The 22722-nt window shown below is 37.3% G+C and overlaps 1 protein-coding gene across 1 annotated transcript in view; it reads right to left on the reverse strand.

Moving 5' to 3' along the window:
* EFHC2 (EF-hand domain containing 2) overlaps positions 1 to 22722 on the reverse strand; it is a 187663-nt gene that overhangs the window by 130282 nt on the left and 34659 nt on the right. Inside the window, 1 exon segment of the mRNA XM_082378301.1 lies at positions 1164 to 1352. Coding sequence (XP_082234427.1) covers positions 1164 to 1352 — 189 coding nt within the window.

Consider the following 22722-nt stretch of genomic DNA (forward strand, 5'->3'; position numbering starts at 1 on the left):
TGATGATGTGCAAACACCTATAAGATTGATATTAACAGGAAGCCATGCATGATCTACCCAAGTAAGTCAGCCCAGAAATTGTTTCTGAACTCTGGGTCCAGCATTAAGCCAGGTACTGAAAATAATCAAAACAAGAAGAAATATTGGTCCACTTTCAAAGTAGAGATGGTTTCCCAGGAAAGAAGCATTCCCGTGGTCTGTTAGATCTCCACAAGTGTCAGAATGGGGCTTCAAAAGAAATATGTGCTCTAATTGATTGACCCTAACTCAGATGACATGGGATATGTCACTTCTACCAAATTTGAAGACATTTTAATTGGAATCAAAGTATTGCCAACCAATCCATGCTAAGGCTGCTAAAAACTTCCTGGTATACTTAGCATACTACGGTTTGAATTCTTTAGTCCTGAGTTATTTTTTAATTACAGGACCTAAATAATCTAATAACAAGTTCTTTTTTGGAGAACAGACCATGGGGCCATGATACAAGGTTGTGTGATAAACAGAGCATATCCATATAGCTGCCTTGTGGGAAATAACTGGTCACCTTGGGTTTTTTCCCTTTGATCTTAGTCTCTTTTTAAGATACTCAAAAGGATCGCCTTCTACAACTGTCAATATGCCAGTATACGTTATGTATACAAACACATATCACTAAAAAGTTCAGACTCTTGTCTAATAATGGCACCTCTTTCCTTCACTTCTACAATTCATGCCATGTCACCCTATGGTCCTCAGGGATGAGGAACCATAATTAGTATGGAGAAAAGAAGAGAAGGCATTCTCCCGTTGTATTCAATGGCACATTCAGAATCAAACAAAATTCTTTAGTTAATGGCAATCACTAAGCAAAAGTGGCAGTCTGACCAGACTCTTATAGTCTATAGAAGGACATTATCCTGTCCAGGGCAGGAGATGAGAGAAAGGTTGATAAGCATTAGCCAAGAAAGGTGATGAACATTAAGCATCCTGCAGCCAATGTAGCTAGTCAGAAACAGGAGCAGGGATAACTTTTCTTTGTTTAGGGTACTTTTGTTCTAAAATGTGTCATTTCAGATGAACATTTACATTTACATTGAGGACTCTTATTTTCTCACATCTACTTAATATTTAGTACATGTAACATTTTAAGACCGCATTTCTCCCAATGTCATGTGACTTACCTGTTTATCAAAAGCCACCCAGGATGGTGAATCAGTTCCCATTCCTTTAGGAAATACACTATGTTTTGGGTTTATCTTTTGTCCGAGAAGCAGTTCTCCACCTATTCCTGGTTTATCTTCACTCACCAGCATCCTAACATTTTTGCAAAAGCCCCAATGTTGAGATTTGTGGAATTTCTCTTTTCCCATCTGTGAACACAAGAGACAACATAAAATGGCCAAAGTTACTCTTTGTGACTTTTCTTATTTGTTTGAAAAGGTAAACACACTTCCCATCATTTATTTTCCCATTACAAAATGCAAATTAGAGTGGCAAATAATTATGATCAATCTTCATTATAGTGTCTCATTTTAAATTCAATTCATTTTAACAAATTCAAAACCTTGAAAAGCAATAAGAATAAACCCAATGCTCCATGCTATTTTAAAACATTTAAAAATTATTACTGCAAGTGAACATTTAGGACATTAGCTTGCTAATTGGTCTATTCTACTTATTTGCCAAGAATGTAAACAGGAAAAAAAAAAAAACTCCTCTACTTCAGAGTAAAAATGTAACAGTTTTCCCACAGAAGTCTAAATATTATTTTCATCAAAACAGAGAATAAAATCTTTTCCTCATTAAAGTAAATGTCACAGGAAATTCGTCAGAGCTGACATTCTCCTCCTAATTGTAGAACCTTGCCCTCCCTCTTCCCCACTCCCCTCCCATCTTTTCTGAGGATCTAGGCAGAGAGGGCAAAGCCTAGATATATGCCCTGAGGCCTAGCAAGTCCACTCCTAAATATCTTTTGCGCCGTGCATGGGGAGCTATAGATCAGATTATTTGTTACAGCAGTGTTGGTAAGAGTGAAAAATAGGAAACAATCTAAATGTCCATCAATAGCAAAAAAGATACCTCAATTAATATTAATATTAATACAGAGGTCTAAAATTATATGCATCGATATGGACAAATCTCAAAAAAATGTCAAGCAAAAAAAAGGTAGTAGAAAGGCACACAAAATTTGATCATTTCACTTATATAAAGTCTGAAAACATTCAAAAATACAGTATTATTTATGGATAATATAAGCATGGAAATAAGCAGCAAATTCAAGTTAATATAATATCCAAGATAATATATGATATATGATACAATAAATACCGTATATATTTATTATGATATATGATATTTGTTGTATCATATGCATATCATATCATGAACATCCATGTACACCACAGCTCTGTATAAAATATAAAACATTTCAGATACAATTAAAGCACTCTCTTATCCCAAGCTTCTGATTTCGATATCTGTGTCTGTTTCTGTTTTGTAAATAAGTTCATTTGTATCTTTTTAAAATTAGATTCCACATATGAGTGATATATGATACTTGTGGATGAACATACAAGTACTACTGTATATAAGATAGATAACCAACAAGGACCTACTGTATAAATAGCACAGGGAACTCTACTCAATATTCTGTGATAACCTATATGAGAAAAGACTCTGAATCACTTTGCTGTACACCTGAAACTAACACAACATTGTAAATCAACTATACTCCAATGAAATTAAAATATTAAAAAAAGAAAGAAATAAAATAAACAAATAAAGCCCTCTCTCAGAGTTCATGCCCCTTGCCTCCCTCTCCAGAGGTAACCAGTATCCTGAATTTGCTGCTTGAACTTTATACTTTGCCAGGATTATATACACCAGAGCAATAGCCTCCTGCAAAGCATGACGCATTGGCAGGAATTCTGAAAGGACGTTTGAAAATACTTTGTTTCAAGGCAACCTATGAAATGAGGTAAAATATTTGCAAATAATATATGATAACGAGTTAATATCCAAAATATATAAAGAACTCATACAACTCAATGGCAAAAAAAAGTCTGATTAAAAAATGGACAGAGGATCTGAATACACATTTTTCCAAAGAAGACATACAAATGGCCAACAGGTACATGAAAAGATGCTCAACATCACTAATCATCAGGGAAATGCAAAGCAAACCCACAATGAGATATCACCCCACACCTGTTAGGATGGCTACTGTCAAAAAGATAAGAAATAACAAGTGTTGGCAAGGATGTGGAGAAAAGGGAATCCTTGTGCACTGTTGGTGGGAATATAAATTGGTGTGTATGGAAGTTCTTTAAAAAATTAAAAATAGAACTACTATATGACTCAGCAATTCCACTTCTGGGTATTTATCCAAAGAAAATGAAAACACTAATTTGAAAAGATATGTGTACCGCATGTCCATCTGCAGCATTATTTACAATAGCCAAAACACAGAAACAACCTAAGTGGCCACTGACGATGAAGGAATAAAGAAAATGTGGTGTATATATGTATATACAATGGATATTATTCAGCCATAAAAAAAAATGAAATCCTGCCACAACATGGATGGACCTTGAGGGCATTACGCTAAGTGAAATAAGTCAGACAGAAGAAGACAAATATCATATGATCTCACTTATATGTAGAATCTTAAAAAAAAATAAAATTAAAAAATTCTAAAAAGCAAGCGCATAGATACAGAGAACAGATTGGTGGTTGCCAGAGGTGGAGGGTGGGGAGTGGGCAAAATGGGTGAAGGGGATCAAAAGGTACAAACTTCCAGTTATAAAATAAGTAAGTCCTCGGGATGTAATGCACAGCATGGTGACTATAGGTAATAATTACTGTATATTTGAAAGTGGCTAACAGAGTAAATCTGAAAAGTTCTCATCACCAGAAAAAAAAGAACTTGTAACTACGTGTGGTGGTGGACCTAACTAGACTTACTGTGATCATTTTGCAATATATACAACTATCGAATCATTACATTGCACACCTGCAACTCATATAATGTTATATGTCAATTACACCTCAATAAAACTAAAAATTAAATACTCAATATTAAAAGGAAAAGACAAGACCTCCTTTCCCCTTGTAGGGAAGACAACCTGGAAGAATGGGGAAGAGCCTGAGCAGCCTTGCCCAGGAGAGCCGGGGCCACTACAGCTGCCCTGGGCAGAGGAACAGCCCAGCTCGAAGGCTGTGGGAGGAAAGCTAGAGGCAGCAGTTAGGACGGTGACCTGCAGCCTGGCTCTGTCCCACAGAGAATCCATTGCCACAAACCCCACCACCACCCCACTCCCCCCGACACACACACACACACACACACACACACACACACACACACACACATACACTCAGTTTACCACAAGTCAGTCCCAGATCACCACAGCAAAGCAACAGTTGGGTTGGTTAAAATGAATGGAGGAATAACATAGAATTTTACAACAATGTTCCCTCTTTTAAAGCAAGTAATTTCAGGTAATCACAAACTCACCTCAGGTCAAACCAACAAATGTTTGTTAAGCATTTACTATATTCCTAGCTTTGTGCCAGTCATGCTACTTAAAATTATGTTTTAGCTCCATACAGTTTTTTTTTTTTTTTTTTGGCTGCGTTGAGTCTTCGTTCCTGCATGTGGGCTTTCTCTAGTTGCGGCGAGCGGGGGCTACTCTTCGTTGCGGTGCGGGGCGGTGCACGGGCTTCTCATGGCGGTGGCTTCTCTTGTTGTGGAGCACAGGCTCTAGAGTGCAGGCTCAGTAGTTGTGGCACGTGGGCTCAGTAGTTGTGGCACGTGGGCTCAGTAGTTGTGGTTCGCGGGCTCTAGAGCGCAGGCTCAGTAGTTGTGGTGCACGGGCTTAGTTGCTCCGCGGCATGTGGGATCTTCCCGGACCAGGGCTCGAACCCGTGTCCCCTGCATTGGCAGGCGGATTCTTAACCACTGAGCCACCAGGGAAGTCCCCAGATACACTACTTAAAACAAGCATAAAACTCCACCCCTGCCTTGAAGAGGAAACCCACTCTCTTGCTGATGAGCCAAGATTTAGATATATATAAAACAACTAGGAAGCAGTACAGCTACCATTTTCGACCACTTACTATGACCTAGACCCTCTACTAAGGGCTTTATATACATTACCTAATTTTACCATCACAAAACTATTTGATATGCATTATCACTGCCATTTTACCAATGAGGAAACCAAGGCAGAGACAAGCAGGCTAGCACACCCACAGTTATATGGTAACTAGTGGAGCCTGCATCTGAATCTAAGCTCATTGACCCTAAGCTCTGGTAAGTTTATCTACCTAGAGCCATAAACTGATGGGCTGAAGTAGTAGTGTTGAGGTCCTGCAGGTAGTTGGATACTGCCTTGGGCCTGGAGGAATGGGATGAATTAGACAGGAGAGGAGGGAAATAGAAACCCTAATGCTTTGCTGATGGGAGAGTTAACTGCCATTCTGGAAAGCAATGTGGTACTACTTGGCAAAACTAAGGATGTGTATTCCCTATGATTCAAGAATCCCACTCCTGGATGTGTATCTCAGAGAAATTCTCACAGTAGCCAATAAAGGGACATATATGAGAATGTGTAATGGTATTGGGTTGGCCAAAAAGTTCATTCAGGTTTTTTCTGTAACATTGTGGAAAAACCCAAATGAACTTTTTGGCCAACCCAATATTTTGGGAAAGTTGGAGGCAATCTAGATATTTATGTTGAGGAAATGGATAAGAAAATATGGTTTAATGGATAAGTACTCTATGGTAGATTTTCACTTCACTTCACTTCACTGCTTTGAAGCAATAAACCAGATGTATTAGCTTAGGCTGCCGTAACAAAATATCATAGACTAGGAGGCTGAAACAACAGAAACTGATTTCTCACAGTTCTCACAGTTCAAGATAAAGGTGCTGGCCAGGCCAATTCAGTTGCCCAGTGAGGGTTCTATTCTTGGTTTGCAGACTGCCAATTTCTCACTGTGTCCTCACAGGGCAGTGAGAGAGAGAGCAAGCTCTCTGGTGTCTTTTTCATAAGGGCATGAATTTCATCATGGGAGCCCCACCCTCATGACCTCATCTAAACCTAATGACCTCCTAAGGTCCCATCTCCAAATACCATCACGCTGCAGGGTTAGGGCTTCTATATATGGATTTGGGGAGGACATATAGCACTGGATGTACATATAGCAAAACAGATCCTTAAAACATATCGTTGGGTGAAAAATGGTATCTGTAGCATACAATATCATTTATACATCTTTTAAAAACAAAAAATAATGCTACATATTTTTTAAGAACACATGCAGATTCAAGAATGTGCATCAAAGACATCTGTATGGAAGCCTATATGAAGTGGAAAGGGAATGAGACTAGGGGTTGGGAATGATGAGGAGCAAAAATACGCAAAACAAGAGAGAGACCTTGCACAGATCAATGATGATACTGGGCCATAAATGGAGGAATATAATTAGTTCACCTCTTCGCACCTCACATTAAAAAAATGATGGATTGGAATGAGAGGTGAGAAGTAGGCAGACGAGGCAAGCTGCTAGTGCACAAGGTGAGAAAGGCCTGCACGAGGGTGAAGACAATGGGAATGGGAAGAAAGGAACATCCTATAGGACAAGGACATTCAAACTATTATTGAGGAAGGGCAAGTTTGGTTGTTTCTTTTCCCAAATCATTTCAGACCCATACTTTTATAAAATACAATAAAATTAATTATAAAAAAAACTGAAACAAAAACAAAGACATAAAAACTTACAAGCCCACTAAATCACCCCCTTGGATATCATGGCAAGGTCATATTGCTATATAAGTTTCTAAAGACTCCCAGTGTAACAAACACACACCACACTTGGAGTAGCACTGCTACAGTAGACAGCAGGGAAAGAAACCAACGTCTGTGATTGGATGTGTTAAGAAAGGAAGAATGATGGGAGGTGACTTGCAAGTTTCATGCCAGCCTCACTTCCACTTTGGAAGGGGTAGTGGGGAGAGCAGAAAAAGCAATAAGGAGGACGAAGTACTTCTATCACCTGGCTCCTTAGCCGATATATTGCTACAGCTCCCAAGCATGGCCATAACAGCACTGGCTGAGCTTCTCACTTCTGAAATTTCTGAAAGAAACTAAAGCAGTGGACTGAACCTGAAGAGCCCTCAGCAAGGCTGGCCTTCCCTTTCCTGGTCACCCTCACAGCAGCAAGGGAAAGAGAAGAGACTGGAAGAAGTAAAGGGGTTCCCCCCCACCAACCATACACATACACAACTGCTATGAACTCTTGTCAGTACATTTTTGTCCAGTTAGTGACAATGACTAAGTATACCGTACAATGGGGCCTTTTTCTTTAAACATAAGATCTATCAATGCTATGAAAATTGAAGAGAAACCACAATGTGTAAAATTCAGAAGGTAGTTCAATCAAGTTCCTGCTAAATTGATGAGCAATTTCTCTATGCAGAGTATTAGCTGGATACTTGTTAAATATTTCCAATTCTTTTGCTAAATAAAATCAAATCAGCCAGACCAAATTCTTAAATATTTTTTAACATGAAAGAAACTATTACTAAATCCTTCCCCAAACTCTTGGTTTGTGTAACACATTCAAACCCCAAAAATCAACAATACACATATGCTTCTTTAAAGTTCAGTAATGTCAATTTCTATTGTTATTCTCACCAGCATAGCATGCAAAATTCCATTTCTAACTTGAAATTTCAATTCAAAATTCTATACCTCAGAAACTAATTGCTTGAGGATTTGTTTGGTATGATGTAAAAGCCCACAGGGCACCTGTTTCAAATGTTTGCCCCTCCCAATACACACACACACACACACACACACACAAACTTGAGATTTGCCATTATAATCTCATAGGATCACATGTCAACCTGCCCTTTGCCCTAGTAACTGTGAAATGGTGCTCAGTCTCAGTCCAAAGAAATTAGGCAAATGTCTTAGCAAATGATAAAATCAGGAACATACTATCCACAGATCCAGTGTTCCTTGATATCTCAACTCCTTGGGTCCCATCCCACTTACGGCACCACTACTGGAAAGGCAGCAGCCAAACCCAGACTCTCCTTGATGTTTCACATCAAATTAATAGCTGGTACCACCATCCCTTCCTTGTTGCTAAAGATTGGAAGAGCACTTTTATCACATGACTGGATTGATTAATAAACGATCAGTAAGTTGCCAGGGCGACTACAGAAACCGTAAAGCTAACCCAAACTGAGAAGCAGGTTATAGTCATCAGTATCAGGAGTTGTTTATCCATTTATAATCTCTCTTTTAGAGCTTCAGCACATCAGAGTCTCTCTGTTTCTATCTAGACTGCGTCCAAAGCCCAGATGCTTGACAACCACATGACAAAGGCAAGAAGAATAAGGTGCTTGGTAAGAATCTGACAGCTCATTAGGGCCACCATTAGCTAGAAGCCTATCTTTGCAGATGTGAATATCATTATCATAGCCATAAAAGCTGACATGTGTAGCAGTGCGCTAAGTACTTTAGAAGCACTAAATTCTTTTAATTTTCAGAGCAAATCTCTGAGTATGCTTTATCATTATCCCCATTTTATAGATGGGGATACTCAGGAACAGAGTTTAAGTAATTTGTCCAAGGTCATTCAACTAGTATAGTGAATCCAGGATGAAAACTCACATGCCTGAGCCCTTAGGCATTAGGTCTTGCATTGTCTGTGCTCCCTTAGAGAAAAGGAATAGATCTCCTCTTGTTTAAGTCATCAGGGCAGAATTACTACTTTTGCTTTTGACAAACATAATAATGAGAATGACCACCATGACATGGAAGAGAGGAAATAGATGAGATCATTGGACCTGGGCTCAATCCCTTAAAAGCAGAACAGGTATTAGAGAGTACTGTAGATACCCTTTTACAGTCACCAGAAGTCACTAAAAATTTGGGGCCTGAAGAAAGCCAGTTAATATTTAATATTTTAATATGTATTAACAACACTTACTTTTCTAACTACTTTTTGAGGCTTATGGAAATTATGAATTACCTAAAACTATCACTCTTAGATATTCCTGCCTGATCAGGTTTGAGACTAGTTTGCTTCTGCTCCATGAATAGGTTTTTCTCTCCCTTCATAGCATATTTATTTCAGAAATTCATTTTCTCTTTTCTTCTTTTCTGTACTTTTATAGAGAAAGAGAAGTCATTCAGCAAATACCGTGAACCTCCCAGAGAAAATAACAACAAAATTGCCTTGGGTAGAGTTCAGGACCATAAGAGCATGAAAGCTATCATTACTGATTAATAAAGCTAAATCACTCAAAAAGAAACCCTAAATGTAAAAATAAAAAGTCATGTCAAAGAAAACTTCAAACATTTTTAAGCTGATTTTCCTCTCTTTCCAAACCTAACTAGAAAAAATGTTGTGCTCATGAATCTTAGCCATTCAAGTCAATATAACAAGATTGGTTTTATATACTTAATAATGTATTTAAATCAGTAGAGTAAAAAATAAAATTAAATCGATAAGATCTAGAAGGATGTGCAGCCCCTTCCTCAGAAAACATTGTCCTGTTTTTTTCCTCTAAATAATTCAACTCAAAGTACCAATCAAAAGAATTCTAAAGACTTCCCCCAAAGTCAGTTAACATCACTGGCTCATTGTAGCTGATTAGTACATCCATTTCCAAATTCCTTCTCCCTTGCTGGTCTCCATTTAGAAGCTAGAAAAGGCTAAATACTCCACTTGTTTCCTCAGCCTCCTTTTCAGAATTCTGTTCTGGGATTCTAGAAAAGGATTTTGTCCTCCTGAGCCAAGGGACAAATGCAGGTGATGCTGCCCCTAGCTCACCTTTTCTTGCCTTGAGATGTATACATAATGCCTGGAGCTGCAGCAGCCACCTTGGGATCATGGCAGGAAGGTGAGGAGGATTGCAGAGATGCTGGCTCAAAGTTGAGCCTTTAAATGTATGCCACCAGCCACCTACCTCCAGACTTCCTGCTTGGTTAAAAAAATAAATCCCTGCTTGTTTAAGCCTCTATTGGTCAGGTATTCCATTACTTGCAGTATAAAGCATTACAAATTAATGCATTTAGTCTTTAAAAGCTGTGCTTTAATGCCTTTTTTAAAAAACAAAATAAGATTATTAAGTGACCTATCTAAAGTGTAATTTTCTTTATACATTGAGAAAAATAAATATCTTCTCAAACTTTGAGCACAACAAATATTAGTAAAGTTTATTACCTTCACTGACTTAAGGGATATGTTTGAGATTAATTCTAGAATTTATGGAGAGGGACAACTGATTCTACTGATAAGACTAGAAGAATAGAAAAGATAAAGGCAGCTGTGAGTTGTATACACATGAGCAGTACATCTGGAGATGGAAACCACAAGTTCATGATCTGTCCCAATACCTGCCTTATGAATATTATGGAGGAAAGTCTACGTCAAGGTAAAACCAGAGAGTTGTTCATGGGATGGAGGTTCATGAGTGTGTGTGTGTGTGTGTGTGTGTGTGTGTGTGTGCACGCGCACACGCACACATTGGGAGTATATAGGCTGAAGTAAGCTCCTTGTAACATCCAAGTTCAGCACTCCTGTAATAACATACTGGCTATACTAGCAGCTGATGCAAGTTGATGGTCAAAGGAAGTGGCACCAAGAAACAAAGCACCTGCAACGCAGTATAACAGTCACACCTGACCTCCCTCTCCCCCAGCAAAGAATCTGTGGGCTTTAGGAATGATGGGCCACTCAGGGTAAGACCTATGGATTAAAAAATCTTGGGTCAGAGTGGAGGGGTGAGATAGAAGGGCAGCACAGCTTCCAACTATACTTCATGAATTGCTAAAGACTTTCAGGGACAGAGGCAGCCTTTTCCCATAGCTGTGAGGTAAGTGGATGATGGAAGCCCAATGGTAGGAGGGGGCGGTGACTGTGTAATTGTGCTGGGTGTGTTTTAGGACTGGAATCTGAACATCTGCGTCAACAGTCCCTGATGCCACAAGATCAAGGATTAAAACAAAAATTATAACATAATCTGATACTCATGACAATGATATTTAAAAGTGGGAAACGTTAAAGATACCTAAATGAAAGTGAGGTTTCCATACTTCATTTGAAGTGGTAAAACGCTGATAGCAATAGACCAAAGTCTACATAAGTCGCATATATATATATACTGCAATATCCAGAACAACCACTATGAAAATTATACTAAGAGATATACTCAAAAACACTATAAATAAATCAAAATAGAATCCTAAAAGAAGTCCCAGTAACCCACAGGAAGGTAAGAAAAGAGAAACAAAGAAACAGAAAACAGATAATAATATATTCAACATAAGCATTAACAAATCAATCACCTTAAATGTAAATGATCTAAATACATTAATCAAAAGATAGAGATTTGCAGAGTAGATTTTAAAAGCATGACAACCTACATGCTGTACACAGGAAACTCATTTCAAATTCAATATATAGGTCAGTTGGAAGTAAAAGGATGGAAAAAAATACACCAGGGAAACACTAATTTTAAAAAAGCAAGAATGGCTATATTAGTATCTGATAACCTAGACTTCAGAGCAAAGAAAATTACTAGAGAAAAGAGGGACACTACATAATGATAAAAGAATCAATCCACCAGGAAGACACAACAAACTTAAATGTGTATGCACAGGACTTCCCTGGTGGCCCACTGGTTAAGAACCTACCTGCCAATGCAGAAGACACGGGTTCGAGCCCTGGTCCGGGAAGATCCCACATGCCGTGGAGCAACTAAGCCCATGCGCCACAACTACTGAGCCCACGTGCCACAACTACTGAAGCCCATGTGCCTAGAGCCCGTGCTCTGCAACAAGAGAAGCCACCGCAATAAGAAGCCTGTGCACCACAACGAAGAGTAGCCCCCGCTCACTGAAACTAGAGAAAGCCCACACACAGCAATGAAGACCCAACACAGCCAAAAATAAATAAATAATTAAATTCATTTTTTAAAAAATGTGTATGCACAAAACAACAGAACCTCAAAATATACGAAGCAAAACCAAAACAACAGAACCTCAAAATATATGAAGCAAAACCAACAGAGCTAAAAGGAGAAATAGACAAACCCACAATTATAGTTGGGGACTTCTACAATCCTCTCAGCAACCAACAGAACCTAATTAATATATACAGAACACTCCACCCAACAACGGCAGAATACAAACTCTTTTCAACTGTGCATGAAACATTCACCAAGACAGACCATATTCAGGGCCATAAAAGAAATGTCAACAAATTTAAAAGAATGAAAATCATATAGATTATATTCTTTTGATAATGGAATCAAACTAGAAATCAATAACAGAAAGATAGCAGGAAAATCTCCAAATGCTTGGAAATTAAACAACACACTTCTAAATAGTCTATGGGTCAAAGAGGAAATTGCAAAAGGAACTTTTAAAAATAGATATAACTGAAAGAAATGAAAATACAACATACCAAAATATGTGGAGTGCAGCTAAGGCAGTGTTGAGAGGGAAATTTATAACACTAAATAATTATATTAGAAATGAGGAAAGATCTCAAATCAACAGCCTCAGTTTCTACTTCAAGAAATTAGAAAAAGATGAGTAAAATAACCATAAAAGCAAGCATAAATAAGGAAACAACAAAAATTAGAGCAGAAATCAATGAAATTGATGAAAGCAACAGAGAAAATCAATCAAATACAAAGCTTGTTCTTCAAAAAATATATCAATAAAATTGACAAATCTCTAGCAAGACTGAAAAAAATTTTTAAAGAGATAAGATACAAATCACCAATACCAGAAATGAAACAGGGGTTATCCTCACAGATCCTAGAGCCATTAAAAAGATAATGAGGGAACATTTTGACCAACTTTACATATGTAAATTCAAACACTTAGAAAAAAATTGATAAATTTCTCAAAACCACAAACTAACAAAACTCAATCAAGATGAAATAATCTAAATCGTCCTATAACTTTTAAAGAGCCTGGATTTTTAACTAAAAGCCAAAAAGAAACTCCTATGCCCAGGTGGCTTTACTGGAGAATTTCACCAAATATTTAAACAAGAATTAACACCAATTTTATGCAATCTCTTCCAGAAAATAAAAGAGGAAAGAACTCTTTCCACTTCATTTCATTAAGTCAGTATTATCTTGGTACCAAAACTAGATAACACAGTTCAATCAAAGAAAACTACAGACCAGTATCTCTCGTGAACGTAGATGCAAAAATCCTCCACCAAAAAACTAGCAAATTAAGCCCAGCTTTGTGTAAAAAGAATTATATACTATGACCAAGGGGGATTTATTATGCAAGGCTGGATCAACATTCAAAAAGTAATCAATGTAATGCACCATATCAACAAGTAAAGAAGAAAATTCAAATGACCATATCAATTGATACAGGTAAACACATTTGACAAAATCCAACACCCATTCAAGATTTTTTTTAAAACTCTCAGCAAGTTAGGAACAGAGGGGAATTACTTGATAATGAGCATCTACAAGAAACCTACAGCTCACATCATACTTAATAGTAAAAGACTAAATGTACTTCCCCTAAGATCAGGAACACGGCAAAAATATCTGCTCTCATCACTCTTATTCAACATATTACGAGAAGTTCTACCCACTGCAGTAAGGCAAGAAAAACAAGTAAAAGGGATACAGATTGGAATGGAAGAAATATAACTGTCTCTATTTGTAGGTGACAAGATTGTCTATATTTTAAAAATCCCACAGAATTTACCCCCAAAATTCCTAAAACTAATATTGAGTTCATCAGGGCCACAAGATACAAGATCAACATAAAAAAATCAATCACACTTCTATATACTAACAATGAACACAGGAAACTGAAATTTAAAACATAATGTCATTTACAATCACTCCAAAGAAAACAAAACACAAAGCATGTACAGGATCTGTAAGCTGAAAATTACAAAATGCTGATGAAAACAATCAAAGATGACCTAAAGAAATGGAGAGACATATCATGTTCATGAATTGGAAGACTCGACATAGTAAAGATGCCAATGCTCCACTAATCGATCTAAGGTTTAATACAATTCCTATCAAAATTCCAGCGAAGTTATTTGTAGACTTAGATGAACTTATTCTAAAATTCATATGGAAAGGTGCAGGCCCTAGACAAAGAAGAATCTTGACAAAGAAAAATAAAGTGGGAAAAATCACTATACCTGATATTAAGGTTTACTATATTACTACAGTAATAAAAACAGTGTGGCATTGGCAGAGGGATAGACACAGACCAATGGAACAGAATAGAGAACACGGAAAGAAACCCACACAAATATGCTCAAATGATTTTTTCCAAAGGTGTAAAAGCAATTCGGTGGAGGAAAGATACCCTTTTCAACAAATGGTGCTGGAGTAATTGAATATCCATAGGCAAAATCAAATGAACCCTGACCTAAATCTCACACTTTATACAAAAATTAACTCAAAACAGATCACAGACTTGAACAGAAAGTGTAAAACTACAAAAATTTTAGGAAAAAAGATAGGAAAAATTCTTCAGGATCTAGGGCTGAGCAGAGACTTAGTATCAAAGCATGATCCATAAAAGGAAAAAAATTGATAAGTTGGAGCTCATCAAAATTTGAAATTTTTTTGTTCTGCAAAAGACAGTTAACAGGACAAAATGACAAGCTACAGATTGGAAGAAAATATGTGCAAACCACATCTTAGACAAAGGGCTAGTATCTAGAATGTATAAAGAATTCTCAAAACTCAACAGTTAAAAAAAACAATCCAATTAGAAACAGGCAAAAGCCATAAAAAGACATTTCCCCAAGGTGGATCTACAGATGGCAAATAAGCACATGAAAAGATACTCAACTCATTAGCCATCACGGAAGTGACAACTAAACCCACAGTAAGATAGCATTACCCACCTATCAGACAGCTAAGATGAAAAATAGTGACAACACTAAATGCTGACTAGGATGCAGAGAAACTAGATCATTCATACAGTGTTGCTGGGACTGTAAAATGGTACATTTGCTCTCAAAAACAGGCTGGTAGTTTTTTTTATAAAACTAAACATGCAATTATCGTAAGATCCAGCAATTGCACTCTTGGGCATTTATCCCAGAAAATGAAAACACATGTCCACACCAAAACCTGTACGTGAATGTTTGCTAGCAGCTTTATTCTTAACAACCAAAAGCTGGAAATAGCCCAGATATCCTTCAACAGGTAAATGGTTAAAGAAACTGTGGTACATACACAGAATACTACTCAGCAATAAAATGAACAACTGATAAACACAACTACCTGGATAAATCTCCAGAGAATTATGCCAAGTGAAAAAAAAAAAAATCCCAAGAGGTACATACTTTATGATTCCATTTATCTAATATTTTCAAAGTAATAAAATTTTAGATATAGAGAACAGGAATTAGGATGTGGTGAGGAACGGCAAGACGGCGGGGGGGGGGGGCAGGTGCGGAGGTTGATGGGAAGGACTTAAGTGTGGTTATAAATGGGCAACAGGAGGGATCCTTGTGATAATGGGACTGTTCCGTATCTTCACTGTCATGGTGGTCACAGTAACCTACACATGTGATGAACTGTATAGACGAAATGCACACATGCAAATGAGTACAAGTAAAACTGGGAAAATCTGAATAAGATCGGTATATTATATTAATGTTTATATCCTGGTTGCACTATTATACTATAGTTTTGCAATGTTACCAATGGGAAAGTGGGTAAAGGGTACACAGGATCTCTCTCTGTATTATTTCTTATAGCTGCATGTAAATGTACAAGTATCTCCATAAAAATTTCAATTAACAATAAAAGGAAAGAGAGGGTTTACTTTCCTCAGTAACTAGGAGAGGTTCTACTCAGGTGCCTTTTATAAGGTATTAAGTATGAACATGAATACAGATGAGCAATGAATGACTGAAGTCTCACAGAAATGAGATGGAAGATAGTCCTATAAATGACAAAACAAACATCTCTGTTTCAATTACCAAACACAAGTGAAGAAGAAAAGGTGGTCTAAATTAACCATTAAACCATGTGAACTGACCTGGTCTCCCCCCAAACTCTAGCAGTTTGTTACCATTCTCTTCTTTGGAATGCCAAATACATAGTTAGGAAAGCAAAGAATTTGGCCTTCAACTGGCCAAGCTTGTCACTTTGTCACAGTGGAGTTCCCAGGTCAAATTCCGGCATCCTGGGGCTTGGTTAATGAGGGAGTGAAAATGCCTACCTCTCCCTTCTTTTTGCTTTGCAGAACCCCCCCCCCCCCTACAAAGCTGGCTCTGCCCTTTCTACAACTGTAGGAACAGGATAAACTCAGGAAATGACCCAAGAAGTCCCTTTACATTTGCACTAGTGCGTATCTGGAATCCTGTTCTTGGGAGACTGGTCTGCTAAAGGGTCCTGCCTGATGAATGCGCAGAGAAAAATCTGCTGCCTCCAGAAAAAGCCAAACTGGATGCCAACAAGGAAAAGAGAAGCTTCCCACTGCATGGCACAACAGGCCACAGAGAGGCTTTGAGTCACAACTTGCATGGTGACACCTTCAGGCTGTCCTGGCTGCTTTGTATAAACCACGCATCCTGAGAGGCTTATCGCCGATTTAAACCACAAAAGCAAATGCCTTTCTTCCTCCTTTATATTCACTCTTGCTAAAATAAATATTTTTTCCCACAGCGGCAGTGGAAAACACTAGTGAGAAGCATTCCAAAGGTGATTCTCCCAAACTGTGTCTATCCCCGCTAGTTTCTAGGCATGGCTGCTACAGGTAGACAGGGGCAATCGACAGGCACCTATTCAAGGCCTGCCCTGGGTAAGGAACAGCAATCCAAAGGGCATCAATCCTAGTTTCTCAGTCAGCTGAGGAATGTTACAACCACACATAAAGAATGCAAAACATAACACAGCCAATAAGCCAGTAAATGAGTGGTCTGGACAATATGAGTGTTCAGGGTTACGGAGCCAGAGAGATAGCTCCTGCTGAGATGATCAGGGAAGGCTTTAATGAGGAGGGGGGATTAGAGCCAGGTTTCGAGGGAAGACTAGGATCTGGATGGGAAGAGGAAGAGGTATGAGAATGCTGTTGGAGAAGGGGGCAAGTAAACCAATAGTTGAGTGGAAAAGTCCAAAATATATTCAAAGGACAGACAGTGAGCTTACTGGTTTAACTGGAGTGTTAGGTTTGTTTTCCATTATGAAAAAGAAGATTGTTAAGAAAGAATGGTATTGTTTGAATTTTTACAATGATAATATACTCGTGTTACTTGTATAATTAAAAAACACAAAACAATTTTAAAGAAAGGGATGCTAAGGCTGAGGAGAGCATCTAGACTCACAGGTTTGAGTCTGTGGCTGGTGTGGCAAACAAAGTTTCCTGGCTCCCAACAGCCATTAATTGCTCCCTTTTCTCTTTCCCAGCTCCAAAAATAGATGGTGAAAAATCAAGCTCCCAATGTCCCTTGTAGCAAAGGATAGCCATGTGACTCAAGTTTAGCCAATAAGATGTAGGGTAGAAACCTAATGGGGGACTGGGAAACATTTTGTTTTCTGATATAAGAGCCTTCCCCCACCCCTCCTTCCTGCTTGTCTTGAACACTGTTGTAAGAAGTTGTGATGTCCGGAACTGAGGCAACCATCTTGCAACCATGAGGTCACAAGCCTAAGAAAGTAAAGCCAACATTCTGAAGATGGCAAAATGGAGAGAGAAAAAGAATCTGAGTATCCTAAGTGACATAGCTATAAAGTTCAGGACAGAATACAAAAATGACCAAAGTTAGGTGTTTGATCCCTGAATAGGCAAAGTGACTCTAATTTCTGAAATGCAAATTAACATTTAGGAATAGCAATGGAGTTTTATGTCATTTCCAAAGTTATGAATAGCAGCTTCAAGAAGTGGCCCAGTCTGAAATCATGTGATTTCAAGGACATTTCAATAGTTACCAGGAACAAGTAACAGAAAACTAAATCAAAACCATCCTGTGATCTGGCACAGTAAACACCTATTGTTTGTCCAGCAATTCCCCACCACCAACTCCTTTCTTTGGCTATTTATTTTTTTGACAGTTTCACTGAGGTATAATTTATATATCATATGGTAGTTTTAATTTTAGTTTTTTTGAGGAACCTCCATACTGTTTTCCATAGTGGCTTACATTCCCACCAAGAGTGTACAAGGGTTCCCTTTTCTCCATATCCTTGCCAACATTTGTTATTTGTGTTCTATTTAATGATAGCATTCTAAGAGGTGTGAGGTGATATCTCATTGTAGTTTTGATTTGCATTTCTCTGATGATCAGCAATGTTGAGCATATTTTTCATGTGCCTGTTGGCCATCTGTATGTCTTCTTTGGAAAAATGTCTATTTAGGTCTTCTGCCCATTTTTAAATTAGGTCATTTGTTTTTTTGATTTTGAGTTACACGAGCTGTTTATATATTTTGGATATTAGTCCCTTAACTGGGTATATAGCCAAAGAAAATGAAAACACTAATTCAAAAAGATACATGCGCCCTAATGTTCATAGCAGCATTATTTACAATAGTCAAGATGTAGAAGCAAACTGTGTCTATCATAAAGTTCAATCATTTAAAATATACAATACAAAGGAGTTTACTATAATTACAAAGTTGCACAATCTTCACCATAATCTAATTTCAGAACACTTTCATCATCCCAAAAAGAAACCCCAAACCCATTAGCAGTCGCTCCCCACTTCCTCCCTTCCCCCACACAGGTCTAGGCAACGATTAATCTTTCTGTCACTATAGATTTGCCTATTCTGTACATTGCACATAAATGGAATCATACAATATGTAGTCTTTTGCATATCGCTTATGGTATAATGTTTTTGAGGTTCATCTATGTTGTGGTATGTATCAATATTTCATTCCTTGTTATGGCTAAATAATATTCCACTGTATTGATATACCACATTTTGTTTATCCATTCGCCAGCTGATGGACATTTGGGTTGTTTCTACTTTTTGGCTATTATGAATAATGCTGTTATGAACATTCATGTACACATTTTTTGTGGACATATGTTTTCTTTTCTCTTGGGTCTATACCTAGGAGTACTGTGTCATATAGTAACCCTATGTTTAAACTTTCGTGGAACTGCAGACTTTTCCATAGCAGCAGCACTATTATACATTCCTACCAGCAACATAAGAGGGTTTCAATTACTACACATCCTTGTCAACACTTGGTATTGTCTGTTTTGTTATAGCCATTCTAGTGAGTGTGAAGTAATATCTCATTGTGGTTTTAATTTCCATCTCTCTAATGACTAATGATATTGAGCATCTTTTCATGTGTTTATTGGATATTTGAGTGTCTTTGGGGTAATGTCTACTCAGATCTTTTGGCCGTTTTTAACTGGATTATTTATCTCTTTATTGTTGAGCTTTTAGAGTTCTTTATATATACTGGATATAAATCCCTCATCATATATATGCTTTGCAACTATTTTCTCCCTGTAAAATAACTGTAGTTGCCTTTTCAGTTTTTTGATGGTTTCTTCTGAAGCACAACTTTGGCTATTTATTTCAGCATTATTTGTAATAGCAAAAGACTGGAAATAATACAACTATACATCAAGAGGGGATGAGTTAAACAAACTATGGTATGTCCACACAATGGAGTACTATGTAGCTACAAACGGAATACACATTCCAATGGAATGAGTATAGCTCTGCATATGACTATTAAGAAATCTCCAAGATATACCTGTTAAAAAGAAAAATGGAAGGTGCAAGAGAATATGTAGAGTATGCTACCATTTATTTAATAAGAGGCCATGTAAATATAGTTAAGAATTTGCTATTTTAAAAAACAAAAACAAAAAAGGAAGGATAGCCCAAGCTAAATAGTTTCTTTTTTAATGTTACTTCTAGAGGGAGTGAGGGAGGGAACAAGACTGAAGGGACAGGGAGAAAAGCTAGGACTTGTCTGAACGCACCTCACTTTGTAAATTTGCCTTTGAAACCACAGAGATGTTTTACTTTTACATTATAATAAAACAAAAATTTTTAAGTTAAAAATGAAAAGCAAAATGCAACAGTCAACCTAACTGGGTATTGAGTTGGTGACTTAACCATACTTAAATGAAATTAAAACCCAATAATTTGACCATACGTTCCTAGGGGGATAAATCCTAAAATCAATAAGAACTACAAAGAAATCTTAACCTATTTTCAAAACTCAAATTGTTAATAATAATGTTATTATTACTCAAAAACTATTATATGGATATATATTTTTATTTATGGTAGGATAAAGCAAGTAATTATGTTAATGTCCTTATGAATCAAGATTTTCAGTGTAAGTAAAAGATAAGTGAAGAATCAAAGAAGTTAAATAAAAATCCTATAATCCTTACTTAGCATTTCAAGTATCAGTTTGGATTCATGTGGTATTTTATCTTTAAAAATGTATACATATTTTCTAGCCTTGTTTTAAGAGAATGAAAATTCAAGCCACAGACTGGGAGAAAATATTTGTAAACCACATATCCAAAAACGGACTTGTATCCGGAATATATAAAGAACTCTCAAAACTCAACAGTAAGGAAACAACTCAATTAAAGATGGGCAAAAGACACAAACAGACATTTCACCAAAGAGGATATACAGATGGCAAATAAGCACATGAAAAGATGTTCAACATCATTCCTAAGCCATTAGGGAAATAAAAGTTTAAATCAGGATGAGTTACCACTATACACCTATGAGATTGGCTAGAATCCAAAACACTGCCCATGCCAAATGCTCTCAAGAATCCGGAAGAACAGGAACTCTCATTCGTTGCTGGTGGGAATGCAAAATGGTACAGCCACTTTGGAAGACTGTTCAGCAATTTCTTATAAAATTAAACATACACCTATGGCCAGTTCCAAATTTACATGAAAATCAAGGATCCTGCCATTCATAGGAAAGCAGTGAGCATTTTGCTGCAGTTTTCAACTTCTCACATATATAAGCAAAGCTTTCCTTGTTTAACAAGTATCAAGAGAAAGGTGAGAAATCTTCTCATTTCAGTTGAAAATGAAACCTGTGAGTGCTTATCTCAAATTTGACTCAGAATTACGTGTCTATGTGGCAAAATACAAGCATCGGTTTCACACTGAAGAGCTAATTTTTATTCTTTATTTCTAGTTTTTAAAAAATCATATTCTTATGTATATAGGTCTGCAAGGAAATTAAGATTATAATGATTGTATAACTGCCTATATTTGAGCCTGATCATGTCAGTCAGTAAAAAAAACTTAATTTTTAGGTCTCACATAAAATTGTGTCTTAGGCTCTATTTTTATTCATATTGCTTTGTCAATATGATTTTAGTAGCTTTGCTTATTTAACATTGTCTATATTTTCATGTTGTAAACAGCATTAATTAAAATGAATTTATAACCTTAATTTAAATTAAATCAACTGAACCTACTTTTTGAAAAAGTAAATCCCACCTTGGATTAAAACAGTTATTCAACAGAAATGTATGATGCTGCCTTATGAATTTTTTTAAGGTATGAAAAGGAAAGAAAGGAAAGCTAAGCTTAACTACCTGTTTGTTTCTCAAGAAAACCTAGCTATGGGCTTCCCTGGTGGCGCAGTGGTTAAGAATCCACCTGCCAATGCAGGGGACATGGGTTCGAGCCCTGGTCCGGGAAGATCCCACATGCTGTGGAGCAACTAAGCCCATGTGCCACCACTACTGAGCCTGCGCTCTAGAGCCCGCGAGCCACAACTACTGAGCCCGCGTGCCGCAACTGCCGAAGCCCGCACGCCTGGAGCCCGTGCTCCACAACAAGAGAAGCCACCGCAATGAGAAGCCCATGCACCACAATGAAGAGTAGCCCCCGCTCGACACAACTAGAGAAAGCCCTCGCGCAGCAACGAAGACCAAACACAGCCAAAAATAAAGAAATAAAATAAATAAATTTATTTAAAAAAAAAGAAAAGAAAACCTAGCTAAAAGTCATTTTTTGTTTTAAATAAGGGAGAAAACTACTCTTGCTCATACCATTATACCACATTTCATACCTTACGGCACCCTCTACAGTAGAAACTCTGAGAGGATTTTTAGGCCTACTTGAATAAGGAGAAAAGAGGAGAAATCAAGTAGGAAATTTTACAATACAACAAGAAAGAAACCCTTGACCTTTCCCCTAGTACACTCCCACTCGTGTTAGAGTTGAGATCCCTTGTGAGAAAAGGAAACCACACAGACTAGGTGAATTAATTTGCTGAAATCAACAAATCCACAGAAAACTATTACTCTTTACTCAAAAAGACAATTATTATTGGATCACTACATCTACAACTCATGGATCATGCTAAGGTACCATGGGCTATAGAAATCATCTTTATGCAGGAGTTCCCCAAGACCTGAAAATCATTTCAAAGTTTCCTCTGGGGTAAAAAGATTGTGGGATGATGAAAATATGTTGGAACTACTTAGACAGAGGTGACAGTTGCAAAACACTGTGAATGTACTAAATGCCACTGAATTGTACACTTTGAAATGGTTAATGGTTTATTTTATGTTATGTGAATTGTACCTTAATAAAAAACAAAAACAAAAAAAACACCGAGAAAGGCTGACTAGGATCAGTTGAGACTTCCTGAAGGGTAAGAGACTAGATTTGGCCTTGAAGGATGTTGAAGATCAGAATTTAAATCAGAGGCAAGAATTGGTGGAGATGGCTCTAAAG

Source organism: Balaenoptera borealis (assembly GCF_965194805.1).
Source record: "Balaenoptera borealis genome assembly, chromosome: X".
Taxonomy (NCBI): domain Eukaryota; kingdom Metazoa; phylum Chordata; class Mammalia; order Artiodactyla; family Balaenopteridae; genus Balaenoptera; species Balaenoptera borealis.